Source organism: Ptychodera flava, chromosome 19 (assembly GCF_041260155.1).
Source record: "Ptychodera flava strain L36383 chromosome 19, AS_Pfla_20210202, whole genome shotgun sequence".
NCBI lineage: Eukaryota > Metazoa > Hemichordata > Enteropneusta > Ptychoderidae > Ptychodera > Ptychodera flava.
Genome location: NC_091946.1, coordinates 36995757 through 37021203, shown reverse-complemented (window position 1 = coordinate 37021203; position 25447 = coordinate 36995757). Strand labels below are relative to the sequence as shown.

General features: G+C 37.6%; 1 protein-coding gene across 1 annotated transcript in view; it reads right to left on the bottom strand.

Annotated features, from left to right (window-relative positions):
* Nucleotides 1-11961: 11961 nt before the first annotated feature.
* LOC139119442 (protocadherin Fat 4-like) overlaps nt 11962-25447 on the bottom strand; it is a 32237-nt gene continuing 18751 nt past the window's right edge. The window contains exons 19-34 of the mRNA XM_070683259.1: nt 25084-25270; nt 24630-24724; nt 24183-24323; nt 23038-23134; nt 22445-22729; nt 21803-21957; nt 20702-20894; nt 19746-19954; nt 19093-19308; nt 18344-18470; nt 17917-18047; nt 17518-17633; nt 16980-17050; nt 16503-16620; nt 16042-16120; nt 11962-15533 (exon numbers count right to left, since the gene is read on the bottom strand). Of these exons, the coding sequence (XP_070539360.1) occupies nt 15159-15533; nt 16042-16120; nt 16503-16620; nt 16980-17050; nt 17518-17633; nt 17917-18047; nt 18344-18470; nt 19093-19308; nt 19746-19954; nt 20702-20894; nt 21803-21957; nt 22445-22729; nt 23038-23134; nt 24183-24323; nt 24630-24724; nt 25084-25270 (2595 nt within the window). The 3' untranslated portion in view covers nt 11962-15158. The remainder of the gene's footprint in view (nt 15534-16041; nt 16121-16502; nt 16621-16979; nt 17051-17517; nt 17634-17916; nt 18048-18343; nt 18471-19092; nt 19309-19745; nt 19955-20701; nt 20895-21802; nt 21958-22444; nt 22730-23037; nt 23135-24182; nt 24324-24629; nt 24725-25083; nt 25271-25447) is intronic.

Sequence of the window (25447 nt, the reverse complement as noted above, 5' to 3'; positions counted from 1 at the left end):
CCCTCGCACAGAGAGAGAAATGCGAACTTTGCACAAGTCTAAAAACGCAGCTTAGCACATTGTGTATCTAAACAAAATGAGCGTGCTCGAAAACTAGGATCGATCACGATTATAAATTAAAAATTGGCTGTTTTTGGAAAAGAAACTGCGCGCTGCAATCAGCAGTTTTGTCTATTGTGCACCGTGCGTGGGAGGCTTATCGTGAAAGACCAAGATTTTAATACTATATGGCGCGGCGCATCTGATACGGATATGGTCCCATCGCATAGAGAGATGAAAATAGGCTTTGTCTAAGTTCAAAAGCACAGCTTAGCTCATCGTGCATCTAGACAAGTTGAGCGTGCTCAAAATAGGAGATCGATCACGATTTTGGGTGAAAAAAACCGATTGTTTTCTATGGAAGACCGGTCACGACATGCGACATGCGACCTGCGACTTCAAAACTGCGACCTGCGTCCTGCGAGTTTGAAACATACGACCTGCGACTTCGGCATTTAGACCAAGGTGTAGGCCTAACCTGCGACTTCACAACAGCGACCTGCGTCCTGCGTGTTTGTCAAACTGCGATATCAGTCTTGATTTGTTCGCACCATTGCTCTGAACACGAGCCTGAAAAACACGAGGGACACCATTGCACTATATTAAAACAGCCGGTTTACCGCATTCTCGCGACCAGAGCATTATTTTCGCACCGCTGGCCTACGCAAAAATCGGCCAGCGAAAGAATTCAACCAGCGATAGAAGTGCATGAAGCTGTGACGGTAGAGAATTCCACAAACGAAGAGCACAAATTTATTTTCCTTCTTACGAAAGGCAAACCGATCTGAAATAATGCAATAGCAATAGGGTTTTAAACGTCTACATCAGTGTTTAATAGTTTCTGGAACTTTTCTGCCTACATGATCTAAAATATTATATACACACAAAAAATAATATGTACATATTATAGTATGTACATATTAGGCTTAAAGACTGAAAATAGGATTGTAGGAGGGTTTAATTATTATGTCCTGTTTTACAGTTTTAACTCGCGTTATCTATAAAGAACTTGAGTCGGTCTCTGGCTATTCATGGTTAGCAAATATGTTTGCACTTCTGTCAATATCAGTATTATTTTAACTGCTTTACTTTGCATATGTTATTTGTGTAGACAAATGTAGTCCGAAGTTAACCAGTAAGAATATTTTTATTTTTCCAACTGAACAAAAGTTGGATCAATTCGATTTTTTGACGAAAAGTAAAAATGAAATTAGACGAAAAGATGGCAACATCCGATGATCAATCACTAGAGAATTGGAACAAAATTGGAAATGTTAGAAAATGAACGACAATAACTGAAAATTCGAATGTTTGCAATGACACTGACGCAGTTATGATACAGGGGGACAACTGATGAATTAAACAGACAGCTAGATGGTTATACCACAGTGAAATGAGGATAAATACCAGAGATTTCTAAAAATCAAAAAGTTTGTCGATAACATAAGGAAAGAAGCGAGGTAAGGCAGACGAAGAATATCTAAAATAATTTGAAATTATAATATAAACATATAAATGCCTATCACGTAGCATATTATTTTCCATGCATTAACACGGACTGTCAACATTTCCGTCATAAAATTATCTCTCCAGATGAAAATGAGTGAACTGGTGTGTACATGAATTGAGTTTTGCCAGACTTGGTGAACGATTTACCAAAGCGAAAGCAATGGCTTATTAATTGATCGATGTTGAACGTTAAATCTCCTTTCCACGTTTTACCCTTTGAGCGCTGTAATTTTTCCCACCAAAATTTTAGTGCAAAATTTTACCAATTGTATGATTTTTCTGTAATTTTTTGATAATTTTGGACCAAATCGACATCACATTTCATTGGCTACAGGTTTTTCCCAATTTTTTTGCAAAAATTGGAGAAAAATTGACAGGGGTTTATTATATAAAGGGGACAAAAATAGACTTTGGCGCTCAAAGGATTAAAGTTCACGCAAGACGCCTCCAATCTAATACTGAGGAAAACACCATGAAACATTACGTGTTGTTGTCACATGTCGCAGTTGTGAAGTCGCAGGTCGCAGTTTGACAAACACGCAGGTCGCTGTTGTGAAGTCGCAGGTTACACGTAGGTCTAAATGCCGAAGTCGCAGGTCGCATGTTTCAAACTCGCGGGACGCAGGTCGCAGTTTTGAAGTCGCAGGTCTCATGTCGCATGTCGTGACCGGTCTTCCATAGTTTTCGGTGGAGAAACTGCGCGTTGCAACCAGTGGTTGGTTTTGCCACAGTGTGGATAGAGGGACTGTGGTTTTGCCTATGGCGGTCAGCAGGGCTGTGGTGGGAGGCCTTTAGCCGGCAAGGGGTGGACCATTGGGGAGTGGAAAATTTTCGAAAAAAAAATTCCCCACAAATTTCAATAAAAATAATCAGCCAAAGAAACTTGAGAAAAACAGATGACGCACTTTTTTCCGGAAGTACGTATGCTCTGTTGGAACGGACTTCGCGAGAAAGACTGTGTGGACAACAACCAATAGAGGTCGCTGTAATGTCGCTATCCGTATTCTTCTGCACTATTGCATTTCACACGCACGATATTCAACCGTCAAGACAAGTGTACAAATGAAATTTTGAAAAGAAAAATACGGATTTGTAATGTTTAATTGTAAAATAAAGTTTAGAACATTACAATGGAAATCAGTTTCGTTGAATAGTGAAATACAAAGAAAGTGATTGTTTGTCATATGGTTGGTGAATATTTCCCATTTTATGTACCGATGCAAGCTGCCTGAATTGTTGAATTCTTGTTAATAGCCTTGTTCACGGTTACAGGTTTGTTACTAAATATAGCTGTACGCGCGCGACATCGGACACGCAGCTTGAAATGCGGACAAATTTTATCAATGTTGCATGCGTGGCTGTTTTTGCAGCTTGTACTCTGAGTCGTGAATATGTTTTTTAGTATTCACTGTTACACTAGCAGTCGCCCACTGAGATGTATTTTCGTCGTTCTTGCATGCGTAATTTTCAAAAGCGTAATCTAAAAATGCGGACAAATATTTATTTTTGCATATTAATGAGAGAACAGTGACGTAAACTGTGAACGGCCCTATTAATCATAGTGTAAAGACCCACAATACAGTTGTTAACAATCGATATCACAGATATGATTTTTATATATCTTATATCTCGAATTACTTTACGATGCAAAACTTCAGTGAAAGAAAAACATATGATGAACAGAACAAAAAGTTATAAAATAAAAAAGTTACTTCATTTACTGGCCACGATTATACCCTTCAGATCTCCCCTCCCCCCCCCCTTCTTGGCCAAAGAATCATAGTATATCTGATGCAGACTAAAATAAAAATGTTTCAGAAAGTAACTTTTGACGGATTTTTTTTCCTTTTACCTAAGTGCGTCATCTGTTTTTCTCAAGTTTCTTTGGCTGATTATTTTTATTGAAATTTGTGGGGAATTTTTTTTTCGAAAATTTTCCACTCCCCAATGGTCCACCCCTTGCCGGCTAAAGGCCTCCCACCACAGCCCTGCTGACCGCCATAGGCAAAACCAACCACTGGTTGCAACGCGCAGTTTCTCCACCGAAAACAATCGGTTTTTTTCACCCAAAATCGTGATCGATCTCCTATTTTGAGCACGCTCAACTTGTCTAGATGCACGATGAGCTAAGCTGTGCTTTTGAACTTACACAAAGCCTATTTTCATCTCTCTATGCGATGGGACCATATCCGTATCAGATGCGCCGCGCCATATAGTATTAAAATCTTGGTCTTTCACGATAAGCCTCCCACGCACGGTGCACAATAGACAAAACTGCTGATTGCAGCGCGCAGTTTCTTTTCCAAAAACAGGCAATTTTAATTTATAATCGTGATCGATCCTAGTTTTCGAGCACGCTCATTTTGTTTAGATACACAATGTACTAAGCTGCATTTTAGACTTGTGCAAAGTTCGCATTTCTCTCTCTGTGCGAGGGGACCATTTCGCGTCCGCCATTTTGAATCTTGTTCGATAGCCAGTAACACTGCCCTGCTCCGCAGAGCTAGCTTTAGAATGGGATGTTGAATTGTGAAATAGGATTTGGAAGTCCATGATGTGTTGTCAAATAGCATGTTGAGTTGTGAAATAGCATGTTGAATTGTCAAATGAAGAGCATGTTGAGTTGTAAAATAGGATTTGGAAGTCCATGATGTGTTGTCAAATGAAATTGGGAAGAGCATGTTGAGTTGTAAAATAGGATTTGGAAGTCCATGATGTGTTGTCAAATAGCATGTTGAGTTGTGAAATAGCATGTTGAATTGTCAAATGAAGAGCATGTTGAGTTGTAAAATAGGATTTGGAAGTCCATGATGTGTTGTCAAATGAAATTGGGAAGAGCATGTTGAGTTGTAAAATAGGATTTGGAAGTCCATGATGTGTTGTCAAATGAAATTGGGAAGAGCATGTTGAGTTGTAAAATAGGATTTGGAAGTCCATGATGTGTTGTCAAATAGCATGTGAGTTGTGAAATAGCATGTTGAATTGTCAAATGAAATTGGGAAGAGCATGTTGAGTTGTAAAATAGGATTTGGAAGTCCATGATGTGTTGTCAAATAGCATGTTGAGTTGTGAAATAGCATGTTGAATTGTAAAATAGAATTCGGAATGGCATGTTGTGTTGTAAAATCAAAGTAGTAATTTTGGCATGGATTGGACACCATACACTCTAGTCTAATCATGAATATTAATACTAATAATTAGGTGTACATTAATGCACAGGTTTACCAAGTTTTGTATTGGAAAAAAATTATTCATAGTTTCATCATAGACTGCCATGTATAGTGAATGGACATTTCAGTGAAATTCCAAAATCAAATTTCTTGCACACCCATTGACTTGAAACTACTCTAGTCTAATCATGAACATTAATACCAATAATCAAGTGTACATAAATGCACAGATTTTCCTATTTTTTTATTGGAAAAAAATTATTCATAGTTTCATCATAGACTGCCATGTATAGTGAATCGACATTTAAGTGATATGCCAAAATCAAATTTCTTGCACAACCATTGACTTGAAACCACTCTAGTCTATCATGAACATTTGTACCAATAATTCAGTGTACATAAATGCACAGATTTACCTATTTTTGTATTGGAAAAAAATTATTCATAGGGTTTCACCATAGACTGCCATGTATAGTGAATCAACATTTCGGTGAAATTCCAAAATCAAATTTCTTACACACACATGGACTTGTAACCACTCTAGTCTAATCAAGAACATCAATATCAATAATCAAGCATACATAAATACACAGATTTGCCAAGTTTTGTATTTAAAAAAATTATTCATAGTTTCTTCATAGACTACAATGTATAATGGATCCACATTTCATGCGAAATTCCAAAAACAAAGTTATTGTACACAGATGCACGTGTTACCACCCTCTTCTAATCAAGCACAATTATGTCAATTATTCAGGGTCATATATACACAAATAGTGCATATTTTTAATTCTGAAAATTTTTTTTTACAGTTTTGTCATAGACTCCCATGTATAGTGGATCAACATTTTATGCGAAATTCCAAAAACAAAGTTATTGTACACAGATGCACATTTTACCACCCTCTTCTAATCAAGCACAATTATGTCAATTATTGAGGGTCCATATATGCACAAATAGTGCAAATTTTTAATTCTGAAAATTTTTTGACAGTGTTGTCATAGACTCCCATGTATAGTTTTGTCATAGACTCCCATGTATAGTGGATCAACATTTTGAGTGAAATTCCAAAATCAAATATCCTGTTCACATGTGCACTTGTAAACAACCCATGCTAATCAAGTATATCTATATCAGTTATTAAACATCTGTATATGAACAGATATAGCTAGTTTTATACTGGAAAATACACGTTCGTAGTTTTCTTATAGTCGACTACATGTATAGTGAATCAACATTATCGATAAAATCTAAAAAATTACATTTTTGTACAGGCATGCACTTTTTACCTGCCACTTCAAGCAAAGTACATTTACATGAATTATCACACACATATGATTTGATATTTCTTGGACAACGCGTTATATCGGCCACATTTTGCCTTCCTTTCGGGAGGGCGACTTAAAAAGTATAGCAAGTCAGAAGGGGTCCTTTAACACATTGCGGGTTTTTTTGGGGTATTGAGTAACAGGGGAGGGTCACTTATTTTCATGCACGGATAAGGGGGAGGGTCACTAATTTTTGTGCATGAACTTTTGAAGGGTCACTATTTTTTACTCAGCGGTTTTTCGAAAACACCGGCCCACCCCCCCCTGTAATTTATGTCCAGTCCCTTAGGAAGTGTAAATGATTTACATCGGCTTGTTTCGTGTCATAGAGTCTCCATAAAGAGATAAAATCCACCACCATTTTTTTAAGTAACCCCTGACTCTCGGACTTCTGTGTAAAGCCTGTGATCGTTCAGTTTGACATAAAAGATTTTCAATACAAGATATAATGACTGAGTATTATAATAGGACCCTTTACTTCATTACTTATAATTGCGATTTCTTAATGTCGCCATATCAAATCAATGTCGGACAGGAACGGACTCGGTGTCTGAGAGCATGAAAGTGTTCCTCTTTTCCTCCGTGTTGAGAACAATCAATCTCGGCCAAGATGACCGGCAACACATGGAATGCGGTAGCTATGACCGGGGTGTGCGCCTGTCAGTAGCCAACACAATTTTCTATTTTGCCTTTGTCAAAGACATTGTCAGGTCGCCTCACGTAGCCATCACGTGATGCTCCGAACTTCCGTTATATGTTTTCCGTATATTTTCAAAATGAAGCTGCTTTCACTCTATCACTTTCATGGAATTCTTTCATTTCATTTACGGATGTCTGCTGAGATTGTTGACACCGTCCAATCTTCGAGGTTTCTGATTGTCCCTTTTGCGTGTCACTTTAAACACAGTCTTGCGCACTTGCTGATGGATTTCGATACTGTGCCATTGATTCAAAGCCTTTGAAAGCATTTTGTAATCTTCAAAACCGAGCTCACTCAGTGCGTCTTGTAATCTCGTAAAAGAGCGAATTTTTCAGCTAGCGGACCACCTATCCAGTTTTTTGAATTATAGACGGCAATGTCGAAAATAATCTCTTCGATCTAGTTGTTAATTTCTGACCCCGCCCCGCCTTTCTGTCGTATGCGTAAATTTGCAGCGTGCAATAAATGATTTTATCGAACGATCTTATCGAATTTTGTGAACATTCTTTATTCCTTCTCATCTTTATCAAAATAGGTTCCTTGAATATCGTTGAAAAACATTTTATAATTTACAGTGGTCAGTGTATCCCGTCTGTTTGACGCTTTGCTATCATCGCCTACCGTGTAAGCACACTAACGCACAGGAACTTTGCCGAGGACGTTTGATTAATGTGTTTGGGTCACTGGTTTAGGTGAGACTAGCAGTGATATACATATGACCGGGGGATCATTTCTTCTCGTACACACTGAATAAGCACGTCATATAGCTCTGAGTGAACTAAACTACAGCGATTTAGAAACTGTCACTTTCTTTAACAAGAATGTACTCATGCTAGAAATGTACCGTTTGTAGAATTCGCCGAAGATACTTTTCTTGTCAATCATTTAAGTTTTAAAATGATATCTATTATAGGAAGAACGCTAAAATAATGCTGCTACACACTAATTTAAAGTTTGAGTTAGCCATGATGACAAGGCATGGCAATGTCGGTGATGGGTCAAGAGACATACTGACATACAAGTCTCCCTGAAATCTACCGGTCCTTCCCCCATTATTATAACAATGGCACTGAAAATTGCCAACGGCATGACATTATCTCTTCCAATGTACGTGTCATGAATGAAACGAGGCAAAAATCTGTGAAGACTACGTGTAGCATACTTTGCTACGTGTTCAATTCAGTCCATTCGATATCAGAAATTCATATCCAAAATAGTCATTGTAGTGGCGAGTGCTGTAAAATCTAATTTGTCAATTCCTTCGCCGAGATTTTGCATTGTGATGTATTGTTATGGGCCGTTCAGTTTTTACGGCCGGGGGCGGCAAAATCCAGGAGGGTCATCGCAATTTTGGAATCCGCGAAGGGGGGGGGGTCATCGCTTTTTCACTGGTAGGAAAGGGAGGTCACCACATTTTTAAAAACATAATACCTACAATAAAGTTCACTTCATGCCATGGCCAAGATCGATCTTCTTTACCAACGGGCCGCCTTCGGCGGCCCACTACAATAAATGTACTTTATGTATTACCCATGACCCTCTTAACGGGCAGACGCCTTTGACGGCCCACTCCAATTAGGTTTACTTCATGCAATGGCCATGATCGACCCTCTTTACCAGCGGGCCGTCTGCGGCGGCCCACTACAATGAATTTACTTTATGTAAGACGCCATGACCATCTTAACGGCCGGACGCCTTCAGCGGCCCTGTCCAGTAAAGTTTACTTTATGCAATGGCCATGATCGACTCTCTTTACCGGTGGCTCACTAGAATAAAGTTGACTTTACGTAATGGCCCATGACCCTCTTAACCGGAGGGCTGCCTTTGGCGAACCACTCCAATAAAGTTTACTTAATACAATGTCCATGGACATAAGCTGTCTATGGAAATGAAGTTAAAAATTGCCTTACAGTCGTCCTAATTAACAGACATTTGCATGGATGTGGCTGAGAAGTTTGTGCACTGGCATCTCTGCTACACGAATAAAGGGCCCCGCGTACCGGAGTTGAAATCTGAACCGTGCGGGTAAATATGGCTTTTGTTATTTTTCAGCGAAGGGGGGTCATCAAATTTTTTCGTCTGACAAAGAGGGGTCATCTTTTTTCACGAAAATTGCAGGGGGGTCTATATTTTTTTTTACACCGGAGACAAGATTTTGCCGCCCCCCCCCCCCCCAGGGCCGTAAAAACTGAACTGTCCCTTAGCTCGGCCGGATAATTGCCACGTGTCGTGTAGTCATTCAGGGTCCTCGTGTCGTTCAATATCTGAGCGATCGATTGCACTCCACTCGTATAAAACCACTGTTTACGGTAGGTGGTTCAGCACTGCGGACTTCCCGGCGTTCACTTAGATCGGTACACGTTCTAACGTCATTCATGCGATTGTTTGAATTTATAGAAGTCATGATAAAGAGCATGGTCAATTCTGTAGCAATGATCAAGAACTAAACCCTCCGTAACGGTACAAGTGAACTCAAGCCAAGTAATTACGATGAGAACGTACGGAAAAAAACAATGATTTTTTGTTAAGCTCACTCCTTCCTTTGGCAGATGCTACGTTTTCCAAGCACGAGAATTCAGCAAATGTTTTGTGTTAGTTTGATAGAGGGGTAGTAATTGATGCCAGTGCCATTGAAATAAACCACGTTAGTTGTAAGTTTTATATAAATCTACATCATCCGTAATTGATTTTAAGGCCGCTTGTAATCAGGCTACAAACTTACCCCTTCATAGCTGTCTCAATCCGAAGAGGACTCGGAGGCATGGCTCAAATCTCCTTCATACTAGAGCTAGCTATCATCTCACTTACGAACCATGCCACTGGCGTTAGACAAGACAATGATTGATACAGTTAAAGGCATTGTTCAGGTGTCAGATTGCCTTGCCAGGAAATTTGCATACTAGATTACAATTTCAATGGAAAACAAAAGGCTATGGCACCTCCGTAATTCTCTTACAGACTACAACAAACTTTATCCCGGGACCGAGTCCCCAACCTTTAACGCCGCAAGCTGTAAACAGTTTCCTATCTCCACTGTGCAGTGATGTTTTGTCGGATATAGTTGTGGAGTGCTCGCAAGGGCCATAACATCGAGCCTCGTGTACTGCCCAAGGATGATGATGCAAGAGTGACTCACGGTACCATGTACAAGCTGGTCCCTGTGCCGGGTGTGTGGTTGGGGTGATGCATTTGATATGTCGTGTGATGGGACATCTGGGTCATTGAGTTTTCCCCTTTTATACACATCTCATGAACATTAATATTTACTCGAACAATCAGAGCCAAAGTGGAGATAGTACACACCACGCACCAATAACTACCGGTATTCAAATTTCAAAACGTGAAAAAAATTGCCGTAGCACTTTGTGTCTCGACAAGTTCACATTCTGAACAAGGATTAAAACCGTCGTATCCTTGTACAGCCAATGCTCGTTGATATATTCTAATTGTAATAATTTAATAGCGAAAAATAAGCATTCGCTAAACTGACAATCCCCCTAAAGTTTACAAGCTCATTATCAGTAAAAGATGGCGCAGAGTGTATTGCACAAGTAGTTACAATATGCCAACATGCTATGGCCCTGATAGCACAAATGCACGCAGAGAAAATACCCCATCGAGCTATACCAGTAAATTCACCATAGTCTGTGAGATATAGTCGGCACAGCCCCAGTTACCACTGTCACAGAAGCCCTCGGAGTCTAAATAGTAGTTTGCTGTGGGCTAGTCGGTAGTTGGGTTGGTGGTCTCATCAGAGTAGGCGTTGTGGTAGATGGAGTTGGCAGTTATTCAACGCTATCAGCCGGTGGCGGAGAAGGTCTCTCTGGCTGACTCATAGTACTGTGAGGAGCAGAAGATGAACCCTGGTGCTGCACTTGATCCGCCGTGTGATTGGATACCTAGGTAATTGAGTTCCTCCTTTTATACGTATCTCATGATTATTAATATTTACTCAAAGGGACATAAGTTATAACTTATTGGCAAGTTTTTCAGTATTCTGCTTCTGTATTTCAACTACAGTGTTGGACCCTGATCCGCTTGTCGTGCTGAAATTTCGAGCATTCTTTTCGTCAACACAGCTTGTACGTGTGTATTGGTCATTGTTTATTGTTTACAAATAAATTCTAGTCCGGATTTGAATACAATTTAAACAATAACCATGGAGATTATACTTATACAGGTTATGTGATATGCTAAATACTTGGCATTAAATTACAGTCTAGGGATTCCCCGAGGACTTGTTTTATGTTTTAAAAACCCTGTCTCGATGCAAGTGTTTTAAACGTACTGCTATCGCTGTACGTGTGCCTTCAATCTGTGCCTATTTGCTTGAAATCGCAGTTGTAAAATGCATTATAGTAATTTCAAATGAAACGTAGCATTTTACTCGCCCTCAATTAGCGGTCTTTCACTGAATTAGTTGCATATTCGTAAATTCTGTCTGATTCAGTGTTGCCTTATCAACCCACAGCAGGTTTTTCCTATAGCCGTTTCAAAAAGGCAATCGCAACACGATAATTTGGTTGTGAAATGGCGGTTGTACCAAAACTGGTGACCACGGTCGAGGAAGCGTCATAAAAACAAAGAGAAGCAACCAAACTTTAGTTCAGTTGGGAAAGTTCGCTTGCCAAACTCTCAATCCTGTGATAGTCAGTCCGCTACTGTTGATAAACTCAGTCACCTTCCTCTGTTAACGTTTGTGAGTCCGCTACTCTTGTCACACAAACTATCCTTTTATCCAAAACCAAGTTCCCTCAACACTCGGCCACTTGGTTCTAAATAAGTGACGTCGTAAATTATCCATTCGCGAAGTGATTCGGGTTTAGTTATCATTTTATTTGACCCATTAAATTTTGCCGAAAATGACATAATAACAGTTACTGTTGTTTAACTAAGTTTTCAGAAGGTATAAAGCAATACTAGAACTGCTCCAAGTCTCTTGGCATAAAAGAAGCAAAACATAATAAATTGAAGGTCTAAACATCAGCAGACTGTCGCGCTAATGGTAGTTTCTTCGTAGATCGTTAGGTGAACGCCTTGACCAAGCCAATAACTCTGCTGCCGAGAAAAGCAAAGCTACTGGAGGCCAGTCTAAGCAGTACTTATGCGGCCAACATGCCTGGTTTGCAGATTTCTGTACAGCTTCGTTCCGGAATGTCCCTATCGGCCGAAAAGATTATTAGTGTTTTAGAAATCAGTATTTGAGACTTAAACATCGGTCTAAAGTGACTACGTTCTTCATGCATTCGATGTGAACGGTGTTTAACGTAGGACCTGTTTATTGACAAAAATCAACCTAGGTAGTACAAAGCATATAAAGACACAGTGTCAAAGTTTTGCAGTACAATAAAAATTAAACCACCTTCTACAAATAATTTCATCATCAATCATTAGCAATGACAGAACGGTGCCTCCGACGATAACGTAGTCATATTTTCACAAGAATTGTGACGGCTCCATAGAAATATCAAACCATAAGTTTTTGACACGTCTCTGCGTAAAACAAAATAAAACAATACAATACAAACAAAAACCAGATCAGGAAAGATATTCTTAAAATAGAAAATTTCTGGTTGTCATCATAATTGACTTCTCCTGAATGGAGCTATCCAAATGGTTCTATTCAGACATATGGCCAATGTTTCAGTCATTGTCCGTGTGATTTAATCTTAACAGTTAAATGCAAATTGGTCGGATAAGATGACCATATGTCAATGTAAGACGTCTATTAATGTTATCAAACGAAAACTCTAGAAAACCTAGCAAAACATGAGAAATGATCCTAAAAAATAAGGAAAAATATTTATCCTGCTTTTAAATCTTTGGCGATGTATGCATTCGTTTCATTATGTTTTTTTTTTCTGTAAGCAGCTTGCATACTTGACAAACTTAGTTCATTAGGTAAAGTCGTTAGATTCACATTTTGAAACCTGCGTTATTTTCATGCATAGCACACGGAATATTACAAACGCGATGAAAAAATACATTTGAAGGAAAGTCAAGTGTTTTGATTCAATTTGGATATTTTACCTATATTTTAAGGCTTGTGGTAGAAGTGTGATTGAGAATAGTGGAACACGTGTTGAACTGTCAGGTATAGTATGAGTAAAGGCTTGTTGTCTATACACAGACTTTAGAATAACAAATGTCTTCAATGGTTCGGAGATTGAGAAGTCGTACTCCAGGGAGATACTACACCAAATATTTCGACACGGGGAAATATTTCCTTTAAACTCGTGTGATTACTACCTTCACTGCATCAAACTTCAAATCTACGGATGTAACAGAAGGAAACTAACTAAAGAGTTAAATCCATACCTTCCACGCATAATGAAAAGACGAAGACTGAATAAAAGTTATTGTCCAAGGACATCCCAATTTCATCATTATTGTTGTGAATCTAAGTCTTTCCCTTATGTCTACACAGAGAGAATGAACATGATGGCGATATTTCATCTATGCCTCTAAACTGGCGATGAACAAAGAGGTGAAAACGCGAAATTAGTGAATACTGCCAATCAGGATGATCATTTCAACAAAGTGATGATGTTCACTTTCAGCATCCCTGAAATTCGTGTTGACGATCATTCATTAAATACACTGTTTTTTATGCTAAGAAGAGGCTATTCTTGGAATTTTCAACTACCTTTACAGATAAACTGATAAAGCACGATCAAAAAAGGGTTAATTACACTTCATCAGCATACAATTTAATGTGCTTAAATTATAGGAGTTGGTTTGTCAGGATATACTGCTCATGCTTTACTACTACTACTACTACTACTACTACTACTACTACTACTACTACTACTACTACTACAACTACTACTACTACTACTACTACTATCTATCTATCTATCTATCTATCTATCTATCTATCTATCTATCTATCTATCTATCTATCTATCTATCTATCTATCTATCTATCTATCTATCTATCTATCTATCTATCTATCTATCTATCTATCTATCTATCCACCTATCATTTATTCACATCAGAAACATATATTTGATTAATTACCCGGATAATTGATAACCCATCGCCTAGTTAAAAAAACAACCCAAAAGTCAGCAGCTTTTGTCCCCAAAATCACCTAAACACTACCAATGTTATAAAATGTAAATACACGGCTTATGTGGAGATTTAATGAAACTTTTAAAACTACCCATCAGTAAAATCAGCTGAATCACGACGATTGAAAAGCTGGAGTGTTTTCAGAATGTATTAAAAACTTGAGTGGAATGTAAATTCGTAAACATCTAAGCAGATGAAGGTAAATACCTTTGATACCAATTAGAAGTGTGACAATATTTGTCATGGTCATTTTAGTATTAACATATATAAAACCTGTAAGCACAAAATATTTGTCATGGTCATTTTAGCATTAACATATTTAAAACCTACAAGCACACCATTGCTGGACAGAGTACGAAATGCAATGGACAAGGTACAATCAGAAGAAAAGGAGCAAAAGCCAAAAAATGAGACTTGGATTTTCAAGTCTTTAAAACAAAGAAAAACTTTTGTGCATTTTTGTTAAGGATATCACTGCATCAAAACGCAATAATACAGACTCACACTAATGAGTTGCCTGTATTATAGAATAATACATGTGAATTCACATGAGTCCACATGAATACAGGCTTGCTGAATACAAGCAATGGATTCTGGACTGTATTCATCTGATCTGTACATGCACTCCTCAGCTAAAATTGAGGCGATAAGCCATGCTAATGGAGTAAGTGTGACAGGGTTGTCATGCAGTGTATTAATTGCAGTTAAAAAAAATGTCTGACATCACGGCAAAATGCATCATAACATTCAACGTCACAGCAAAATGCATCATAATATTTAACGTCACGCAAAATGCATCATAATATTCAACTCGTCAACACAGAATGTATGTATGTTTTCTAGGAAGGAAAACATTGTTAAAATATATTGATGGCATAGATAAAGCGATATCATTAGTCGAGCCGTGAAAATAACCGTGTTATGTTGGCGATATAGCACGTTTAGAAGGGTGCGAGCTCTCGGCAAGAGCAAAAATCCCTTTTAGACATTCCATGAGAGGATTTCAATATACTGCTATGATATCAAAGCAATAAATCACACCCAGCGATGGTATATCACCCGGTTTCGACCAGTTCACTTCATATATGCACTCGCTACCGCTCGTTTATATGTCGTGAACTGGTCAAAATGTCATGCTATACCGTCACTGAGTGTGCTTTATTGCTTGAACATTGCATGTAGTGAAAAATGCATGGTATTCATGGTCAAGGCGGAAAATGTGCAATCTGGCATTCTTTATGAATTTATAGTTGGGAAAGTATTAGTTTTGTGAAACACTACTAAAATAAAAACCATTGTCCCTTTAATCTTGTCATTACTATGCACTGCTGTTGCAATTATTGCCATGACTCTGGAAGAAGATAGCTCGGGATTCTTTGTTGATTGTTGTCATCATCATAGTCAACTTCTGATAGCTGGTCATCGTAATCTGCTGGTGGTAGCTGAGGCACTGCATCCTGGATACTGACAGGGTGAATGTAGTCATCGTTAACGGCACCGCTTTCTCGTACAGCCATGTAGAAACCAGATTCTCTTTGAGCGACCTCACCTGGCTTATATTGGGAAGCCCGGAAATGCTTCCACATTTTAGTGTACTTGTTCATACTCTTATCCTCGGGGGGATCAGGTTTAAATGTTTCTAGTTTTTCAGGCGGCTCGTCAGGCAGAGAGCGCATCATCAACCAGTTTGGCCTCTGTGGTCGGGCACGCTCCTGGGAAGAAAGTGAAGAACACGATTAGAACTAATTTGGGAAATTGGATGGTGAAGTAAGGTCGGTGTGATCTGCAAATGTAAGCTCATCTGCTTTTCTTTTTAAGTTATACACTTGTTTTTACGAGTAATTATAATTGCCACGTTCAACTATAAAGAATCTAACACTGTTGAGAAAATTAAAAATTATCGCGATCCAATGATCCCAAATTGGTTCAAATCGTGTTGAAGTTATTTTATGTCCTGTGTACATAGATTGTAGTTAGATGTGAATAGTCGTTTTACCGGGGACTTGTTTATTTAACAACATTATCATCTTATCGTTGTGATTGCTAGCATTTAGTATAATGGTTACCGAAGACAAAATATACAAACAGTTACAAGTTTATATTGTAATTGCTTGTATTCATGACACAGTAATAAACCTTACAATTTTACTGTTTTAGTGTACTAAATGGTTAATATTACAAGGGGCTGAACTGAAAATACAATGACTCCATTTTACTTACAGAAGGAAAGCCTCTTCTATCTAGTGAACTCACTGCTTGCTTCTGTGTTTCCTTCGCTTGTTTGTTATTGAATTTCCCTCTAAATGAAGAAAGCACATGAGACTTTCAGATAATTTTTGAATAACTCGATTACATGCAGGCGAGTTTGGTCAGAAGGAATATGTAAGTATGCGACGGAGAGCAGGGATGTTTGATATACGAATGATATAGAGCTTCTTAGAATTTTTCACATGGTCCCTTAGTCATACTATACATATAATGAGGTAAACGTACGAAACGACAAAAACGTAAGGCAAATACGGCTTGCTTGAATGATCATATTTTAATGACAAACATATAGGACCGTTTCTGTTTAGGGTTGAAAAACAAGATTTTTTCTCTTAAATCAACATCCAAAACCTCGAATTGGTCGGCTAACGACATATTAGACGTTTTACTTCATAAGAATTGTAATAACTAACCTTGTTCGAGTACGCCAATACAGTATCAGGCCAACAGTGACAAGGATGATAAACAATACAATTGCGACTGCAGATACGCCGACCAATATAACGAGGCAATCTTCGTTCTGGGGTGCAACTGAAGAAAGGTAGAAATAAAATTAACTTTAAAAGAACTTGTCAGATCCTTGTGCTTTATCTGTATATTATGTAGAACATCTTCATCATGAAAGTAGATAGTTAAAGAGACAAATCCACTACAGAAAAAAACTAATGCCCTTTCTGTTGTCTACTTAGATAAATGTAGATCGAAACGTCTAGCTATTTAATAAAAAGATCCCGTCTGTTATGGCAATAACATTAGATATCAGTGTACAATAAGTTTAACGACGATTGACAATGGTTATGGACATTGAAGAGGTAAAACTCATTGCAATTTTACAATTATGGCCAAAATTTAAACAAAAAAAGGGTGTAAAACATAAAATTGGTATATACCTGTCACCGCTGCGGTTGTCATATGATATATTGTGGTTACTCGGTAAACATCAACGAGAACAGTACATGACCTGTATCAGGACAAATTACATTAAATTTATATACGCAGATTCCCACTACCAACAATGCGATGCTTTGGTTGTTGCTGTGCGTCGAAAAAAAACAACCTAAGGTACTGTTTGCTGACACTGACAGATTTATTTCCTGTAGTTGATGCATGCAGCCTAAATACAACTTAGATGAAACATTAGTGTTCCCATTGGCAATTTATTACTCACCTTGAGCTATACTGAAATAATTGGAGTATAAAGAAACACCAAAAATGTCTGGACGTTTTCTTGTAAATCCTTTTATAAGTGTTATAAACAAAATACAAGTAGGCCATGCCACGTCATATCAGTCGAATCGGCTTTGTACAATGCAATGACAATTTTGAAATTTAAAGCCCCCTAAAACTTGTTCATAAATATGCACACCTATATGTTGGCAAGAGATGTCTGAAAATGACCGGGGACATAAAGAGAAACTTGATACTTACCCTTCTCCGTTATCTGGGTCACTTGTCCTCACAGCAATTGTCAAGTTATAGGTGCCAACATCAAGTACTTTACTTGTTAATATATCACCTGTGACAGCATTTATGCTGAACACATTCTGAATATAATTGAACAAACGTCAAGTTAAAGTGAATTGGGCGCCTTTATGTACCTTCTTAATAGTTGGTTTACTATATTAAATGTATTTGAAGAGATGGTGGAAATGTTCTGTAACTGATTTTCAGTCAAAATAAAAAAGCTCTACAATCAACTGACGATTTGGGAATATTTGGAAGACTCTGTGACTTTTTGCTTTCCTTTTTCTTCTGACACCGCAATCATAAAGCGGGTCGTTATGAATTTTATATTTTGTACACATTTATGCAAGATGTATTGCCTACCCATGCACTTGCCCATATTATTTCGTAGAACAGGCTTGGTAGAGGCTTTGTGCCATTGTTTCTTGGTTCAATCGTGATATTCAGCGATTCACCTGGTTGCTTGTCTTCGTTTACATTAACCAAATATTCATCTGAAACAAAGATTTGTTTTAAACAAATTTAACTAATTTCTGATGTCCTGAAAACTTTCTGTCATTCTTTTACATGCTGTTGCAGATTTTCGTTAAACGGTTACCGGAAGACTTAGACAGTGGCTGTCAACAACGAGCGATAATGATTTCTTACAACCATGCAGTAGAAATTTGTCTGAACCACGTTATCTATGACGTTAGTGTTTTCAACATGTAATATGAAGTGCCGACAATAATTAGGTACCTTCGTAATTACATTTAGGAAAGAATTAAGCTGAATGTTCAGCTTATCTTACCTTCTCTGCATCTGGGTGTGTAGTCGTACCTAAATGTCACAGTTAACCAAGATGCAGTAGGATTCAAATTGGTCCTTGTGTACGGCCCAACGTCGAGTGGTTCGACGTTTCGGACGACCAATATAAGCTAAAGAAAGTAAAAACCAATAATACCATTCACTGCGGTGCATTTATTTTATTACGGCTGGAGAAATGTTACTGATGTAATTGATGGGAAGGTGATTTGAAATTGCACCGGTTATAAACCTCAGAATAGATGTAATATACCCATAAGGTATAATCACCCGCACGACCGAATGCACCTGCATCATTTTCTTATTAAGGATTATATACATGTTTTGCATGTAAATGTGGAAGAGCTGTATTAGACATGCCTGTCACAAGTTTGTCGCAGTATTGGCCTAAAATGTATTGCAAAGCATATATTACGTTTTCCAAAGTCAAGTCCAGATTACCAAATACTTTTACATGGCAAATTAGTTGAAAGGGTAAAAATAATTTATTGCAGAACTGTCCTCATGATGGAACTTTTGATACCACCCTTTAAGTCAGACAGAGTGGTCGAAAGATAACTATCTTTTTCATTTCCCATGCCGTTCGTAGGATTTACAGAAGTTACCCTAAGTCGGGGATACAATTAGTAAATGATTTAATATGAATGCTTGATCTAGTTTAGATATAAGTTTTTATGGTGCAGAGGGTATGATTTTTTCTAAATGAACAGTTATAAGCAGTTATGTGATTCTTACCCCAATGTCAATGGTAGATGTAAGATTTAATTTGTACAAGTTATCCGTGGTTGTAATGGCACCATCCGTTTGGTTGATGCTGAAATAGTCTGATGGATTAACGGGTCCAATGCCTTCAAAGCGAGCTCTAGCAATGTGATAGAAACATTCTGCGTTCTTTCCAATGTCAAGATCTCTTGCCTTTATTGTGGTAACCAAAGCTCCGGAGCTGCCATCCTGTGCGTAAAATGGTTACAAGTTTACAAACCTCTGAGGAAAATATGCATTGTATATCAGATATAACGTTCGAACATGTACTGGTTGAAAAACTGTAATGAGTCAAAACGTGTTGATCAGAACTATAAAAAATCCGATTAAACATTTTCGTTGCCGAACATAAAACCTTTCGAGAAATAAATTTCCGTGGCAAAATGTCCATATTGAAAGAGGTTAATCCCCTTCTTTTTCCCCAAATATTGTTTCACTGTTCTATTTTGATTCGGATAACAGAACAGACTCTAAAACAGTATGTCTGTTGAGCATTTCTGATTCTTTATCTCAAGAGGTATAAAGAATAATTTTGAACACACCTGTCGTACGCTGTTTACAAAAGTGCTTCATTACATTTTTGCGAGAAATTGTATCCATCAGGATATCTCGGTCGGTTGACATACCTGTGTTATTGTGGCGTTAAGCTCCTGGGGTAGTTCTGGGGCATTGTCATTTGCGTCTTCAATAGTAATGGTCACAACGACAGTTGCAGATTTTGGATCTGGTGTGACGTCATGAGCTGAAATGATCAACGCAACCGACGCTATGGCTTCTCTGTCGAGTGCCTTGCTCACAGTTATTTGCCCACTTTGACGGTCTACAGAGAATAACCCTGTATTTACAGAAGCAAAAGGTTGATACTTCAGTTATAACGCAGAGTAGCATTGATAAACCACATAACGTTGGCGTTAATAGAAATTTGGAACTAATGGTCTCAAGACAGAGTACACTGTATACTTATTTCAGTTGGAAGAATATGTGTATTTTTCCATGCTTCTACTATGGGCTAAAACTAATTACGTTGAAAATGTACCTCGTTCACATAAGTTTTCCAATCGCATGTATTTGCATAGGTTATGTCCGTATTCTCGTTTACTTGTGCTATCTGTAGTCGAAATAAATGCAAGTCTGCTAAAAACTTACGGCTCTCTGACAATGTTGCATAAACCACGTAAGTAACTTGGTTAGTCTTTGGTAATATTGTAGCAAAATTTAAGTTTTCTGTTTTCATTTCCGCAGGGGCTAGCCCCCTGAGTGGTTGCTAAAAATTGCAATAAAAGAAATTTTAAATTGTAGCGCGGCATTAACGGCACACCAATCAAGCTGCATGCTCGCATCCCATGAAACAACAAGGCGAATAATGAAAACTGTTGCTTCAAAGTCAACACCTTTGATCGTGAATTTTTATCGCATCAAGTGATACATTAAGTTTGCATAGTAAGTACGATTCAAAATACAGAAATACAAATATCATCATGGGCATCTCCACAGTACAAATATCCGGCCCTTACTGATTTTCATAATCATGACACTATTTTGCCGTGCATATTCCTTACGTTCATCACACTGTCATTCTTACCATCGTCATTGCCTCCAACAATATCGTAATATACTTCTCCATTGGCATCTTTGTCATCATCTGTTGCTTGTGGTGGGTTTTGGGGTTCCGTTTTCACATTAGTCCCGATCCAAACATTTTCATCGATCGTTGCCCTGTATGATTCCGATGTGAATTTTGGCGGGAAGTTGACCTCTTCGATGTTTATTTCGATCTGAAAATTGATATTAAGACAGAATGATCATATCCAATTATGAATTGGCATTTGCAAATAAATAAATCAATAGTCTCTTGTTTCCCTACTGAGGTGGTGTTGAACTTCACAAACGTACTTTTTTAAAGAAACGTTTCTTATCAAAGATGAAATACCTCTCCCCTCATAATATATTTTCAAAAAGCTGAGATTCTGAAGGTTATGGTAGCAGTTACTCGCGGGATGAAAGGTTACATATTTAGGGTCGAACACCTCATTTAAGTAAAAAACGTGATACTACTTATGAAATTTGAGAGTACATGTTGAAAAAACGATGACTTTCTTCTACGTTAAGCCTATCTATTCTCTTTCTCAATGGAAGTAGTGGAAGGAGTTGAAAGACGGACATTCAAAAATTTATTAAAATCGTGATAAAGAAAATTGAAATGACTCTTATTCAAAATGTGGAAATTTATCGCCGAACACAATTGGCGTTTTGTAAATCAGTATTCAAAGAACAAATTTTTCAAGTTTCACAAAATTTGATCAAGCCAGAGTGAAGTTAAGTGTTTTTTGAAATATCAGAAACCAGGTCCTGCAGATAAAAGAAGCCAGGAAATCGGATGATTTAAATAAAATTGTGTACATATAAACGTCTTTCTCAAAGAAAGTACGACTGCTGTCATGCTTAAAGGTGAAGCAAACCAATGTTTTAGTCTAAGCTCAGTAAGTAATTTTGAGCAAAATATACTAGGTGCAATGCCATCTAAGGCAACACTGATATCGTAGGACGATATATATGAACTGATAGATCTTAATGACCAATCTCAGTATTTTTTGTTGGTTTTCTTTAGATAATAATACGATATCTTTAAGGTTTACTAAGAGAAACTGCTGCTTAGTACAATTAAAAGGAAAATTCTACGAACCATAGAGATGCTACTCAAGGGATCTATTCCCATGTCTTGACATCTCACTGGTAGTAAACAAGATCCTGACGGTTGGTCATATAGATTGTCAGTAGTGATGATTTGTCCAGTCGTTGAATTTATCTGAAAATGGTTCTGACTGCAGTTTCCTCCACCTTGAATCATAGATATGAATAAAAAGCAAATATTTCAATGATAATGTGTTTCAAACTTTAGGAATGACGTCACGTCACGTCAACAAGCAAACGCTCTTGACACTACACTGAAACACTGATAAATGTCCTGCAAGGTGCCACATAAACTCAGACTAGTGATTTGACATATCATAATTTGTCTGGAATCGCATCTAATAATACAGTATTGTTTCTATCAGCGCATGTTTACTCATCCGACTTGCGAAACATGATTTCCTTGTTAGTCAGCTCAACAGTTTGAAATGGCGAAATGCACGTATACCATCAAGGCAAATCTCATAAATTTGTGTAGAATATTTCTGATGGGCACATACATGGGTGACTAAAATGTATGATACTGTGAATTGATGCTGCATATTTCATAGAGACCAGTACATTTAAACTTCATGAAAGACGGATGTAGATCTAATGAGATTATTTTCAGCTCTTTCAACAGAACATTAAATACCTATGATGTCATATGTGACCATAGCGTTAATCCCAATGTCTCTATCCACTGCTGATACCATCAACACCTTGGTTTGTGGTAGAGAATCCTTTGGTAATGGCACATAATAGTTAGGATTCACAAACTCAGGTGCATTGTCATTGTAGTCTTCTATATTGAAGCTAATTATTAGAGGTGTCGATGTTTTCGCTGGAGACCCTTTGTCGATAGCTACAACCTTTATTGTGTGGGCGTCTTCAGTTTCCCGATCGAGTAATTTCGCTGTTCGAATTGATCCAGAAATTTCTGAAAAGCAAAATTGTTCATCAGAAAATATCAATCAATCGTTCAGAGTCATAGGGCTTACTCTTCATTTAAGAGTGGTCATTACGACGTAAGGAGCTGGCACGTAAGCTAGAATAATTGGTATCATTGGCACAAGGAATGGATTCCTTGGAAATCTACGCATGAACTTAAGGCACACGTGTTTATCCCTCCAAGTGATATGCTTCATTAGCAGATATTCATCAGATCACAGATTATTACCATAAATAAAAAATAAACAAATAAAAAATGCCTACACGTAATACGTAACTGGGATCATATCTACTCACCACTGACATAAAACGTGCCATTTGAGTCCTCTTCAAGTTGAAAGTAGATTTCAGCATTTTCGCCTTCATCATCATCACTAGCTCTTACGAAGGTCACCTACGGTAAGGGAAATGAAACGTTTGAAGGTTTCGGCGTTAACCATATTGATGTGCAAATCTAACCATCTATAAAAATAACAGGACAATCGATCGTCGTTTTAAGCCCTAGTTTAAGGATGCCAATGAGTTTTTTGTCATTTTAGTAATATCAAGTATTCATTAAGTGCTTGCACAATGCTTGCGTATAAAATGTAGTCATCACTTAACTTCATAATTGTCAAAAATTAAACATAAAGATACAGTTTTGTTTGTGAACCACTTCTATCCAAATTTGGTCTCCTATGACAAATTAACATTACAACAACACACAAATGAAAGTTGTCATCTTTATCGATATGAACGGCATCATCAATCAAGATCCAGACTTTATGTCACAGTGTCTATTCAACCATACATAGCTTGATTTGCACATGATTTCACGGTATAGGCTCTAACATATAATACTGACACTTTAATCATGCCTGGCTGCTAGCAGCATTCACGCAATCAACTTAACACAACGAAGAAATTTCATGGGAAGAAAAAGAAGCGATTGTGTCACGTTTGTGTACACATTAGTAGTTCATATCACAGAGATAATGTCAGGTAACGTATTGTGGGGTAAAATCCTTGAAACATTGTCTCGGATTACATAAAGAAAAGTTTTGACCAGTCTTTTAGTGAAACTTTACAATGATAATTTCACAAGTGCGCATTAGCAGATATGTCGAGTGAACGAAGTTTTCAGATTTTCAAGTTGTTGGAGACGTGATTGTGGCATTTGGGTAAAAGAATCAAAATTTTCTTTTTAGACTTCGTCGCTAAATGATATCAGCATTCTTAAATTAAACTAGCGTAGGCAAGACAGTGTTATCATTGGTAAATATAATGTTGACCCAATTATGTTGTTACGAACAGTATTCACGAGCTTCTAATGTGTTTTATAGGCGACATTAAAAATAAATATATGACAACTCAAAAAAAATGCCATTTAAATTATAACAAGAGCAATAAGAACATTGTCTCGGATTACATAAAGAAAAGTTTAAACCATATATATATATTACCTCAGACCCAATTCCTATATTTTCATTGACTACTACTGTTGATGCACCTGTTGTTATATTTGGTGTGTTATCATTTTCGTCCAGAATTTCAACTTGAAGGAACACGGTAGTATTAAGCGGTGGCATTCCTTGATCACTTGCCTGACAAGAGAAAATAGTTAAGTGATTCGATTTTAGTAGATATACATCATGGAACTAATTCTCCGAGAATAAAGTTGCGCTTGGATGATTATTTTTTCGTTTTTTGTACGTATGAATTATTTCATAGATTTCGGTGATGAAAAGGAAAATAAAGGTCTATTGAGAAGTAAACAGAAAATACCAAGCATGATCTTCCAATCGACTACATTACTCCGATCATGCAAGACCGTAAATAGAACTAGTTCACCGTTTCAGTAGAATAACACTGAAAGCCATTAAAAGCACTGAATGTTAGTTCTTACTTACCATAATTATTACCCTGTAAGACTCCACAGATTCCCTGTCAGCTTTCTCAATGACACGTAAGACCCCCGTTGATCGATCAATGTCAAAAACGCCGTCTACGGGGTAAGTCATTCATATATTTACGACAATTATATGGTTTAAAGTGTATCGACAGATAATAGAATTGCTTCTAAATTTAATTTATTGCAGTAAACATATATGACGTCTCCTTCCCTCAAGAAATCAAACAGACTCAACCTCATATCAATTTTAGTGAATACGATTAAAAAAAAGTAATTGCAAACAAACGCAAAGATGTGCAATTATGTTTATTACTTTATTAGATACGATACGATGAAGGTATGCATTATCGAAACGTAATGTTAATGAGAAGGGCTCCCTTATGATGCTCACAGCCTTCAACTGAACCATATCTTCTTGTAATCAACTGGCCAGGCTTGGAAGGTATACTTACCGCCATTACCGTAAGCAATGCTGTACTCAATCTGCGAATTCGGACCATCTTGGTCTCTGTCTTCAGCTTGGAATTGAACAAATGAATCGTTCAGGGAATTTTCAGGTAGTTCTGTCCACACAAGTGGTTCTTGTGGGAATATGAAATAAGGAACTTCGTCGTTTACATCTTGAATAGTTATCTCTACCTGTTTTCCAGATGAAACAATAAAACAAATTATAATGAACTTTTGTGAGATGGCTGATTCTTTAACAGACTACTTTTTGACAAACTTGTCAGACTTCCGTATGATTTTATGTAAGCTATTTAGATCACCTGTTCATGTGGTACAATTCTGATGAATGTCCTGAACACAGGCAAGTCC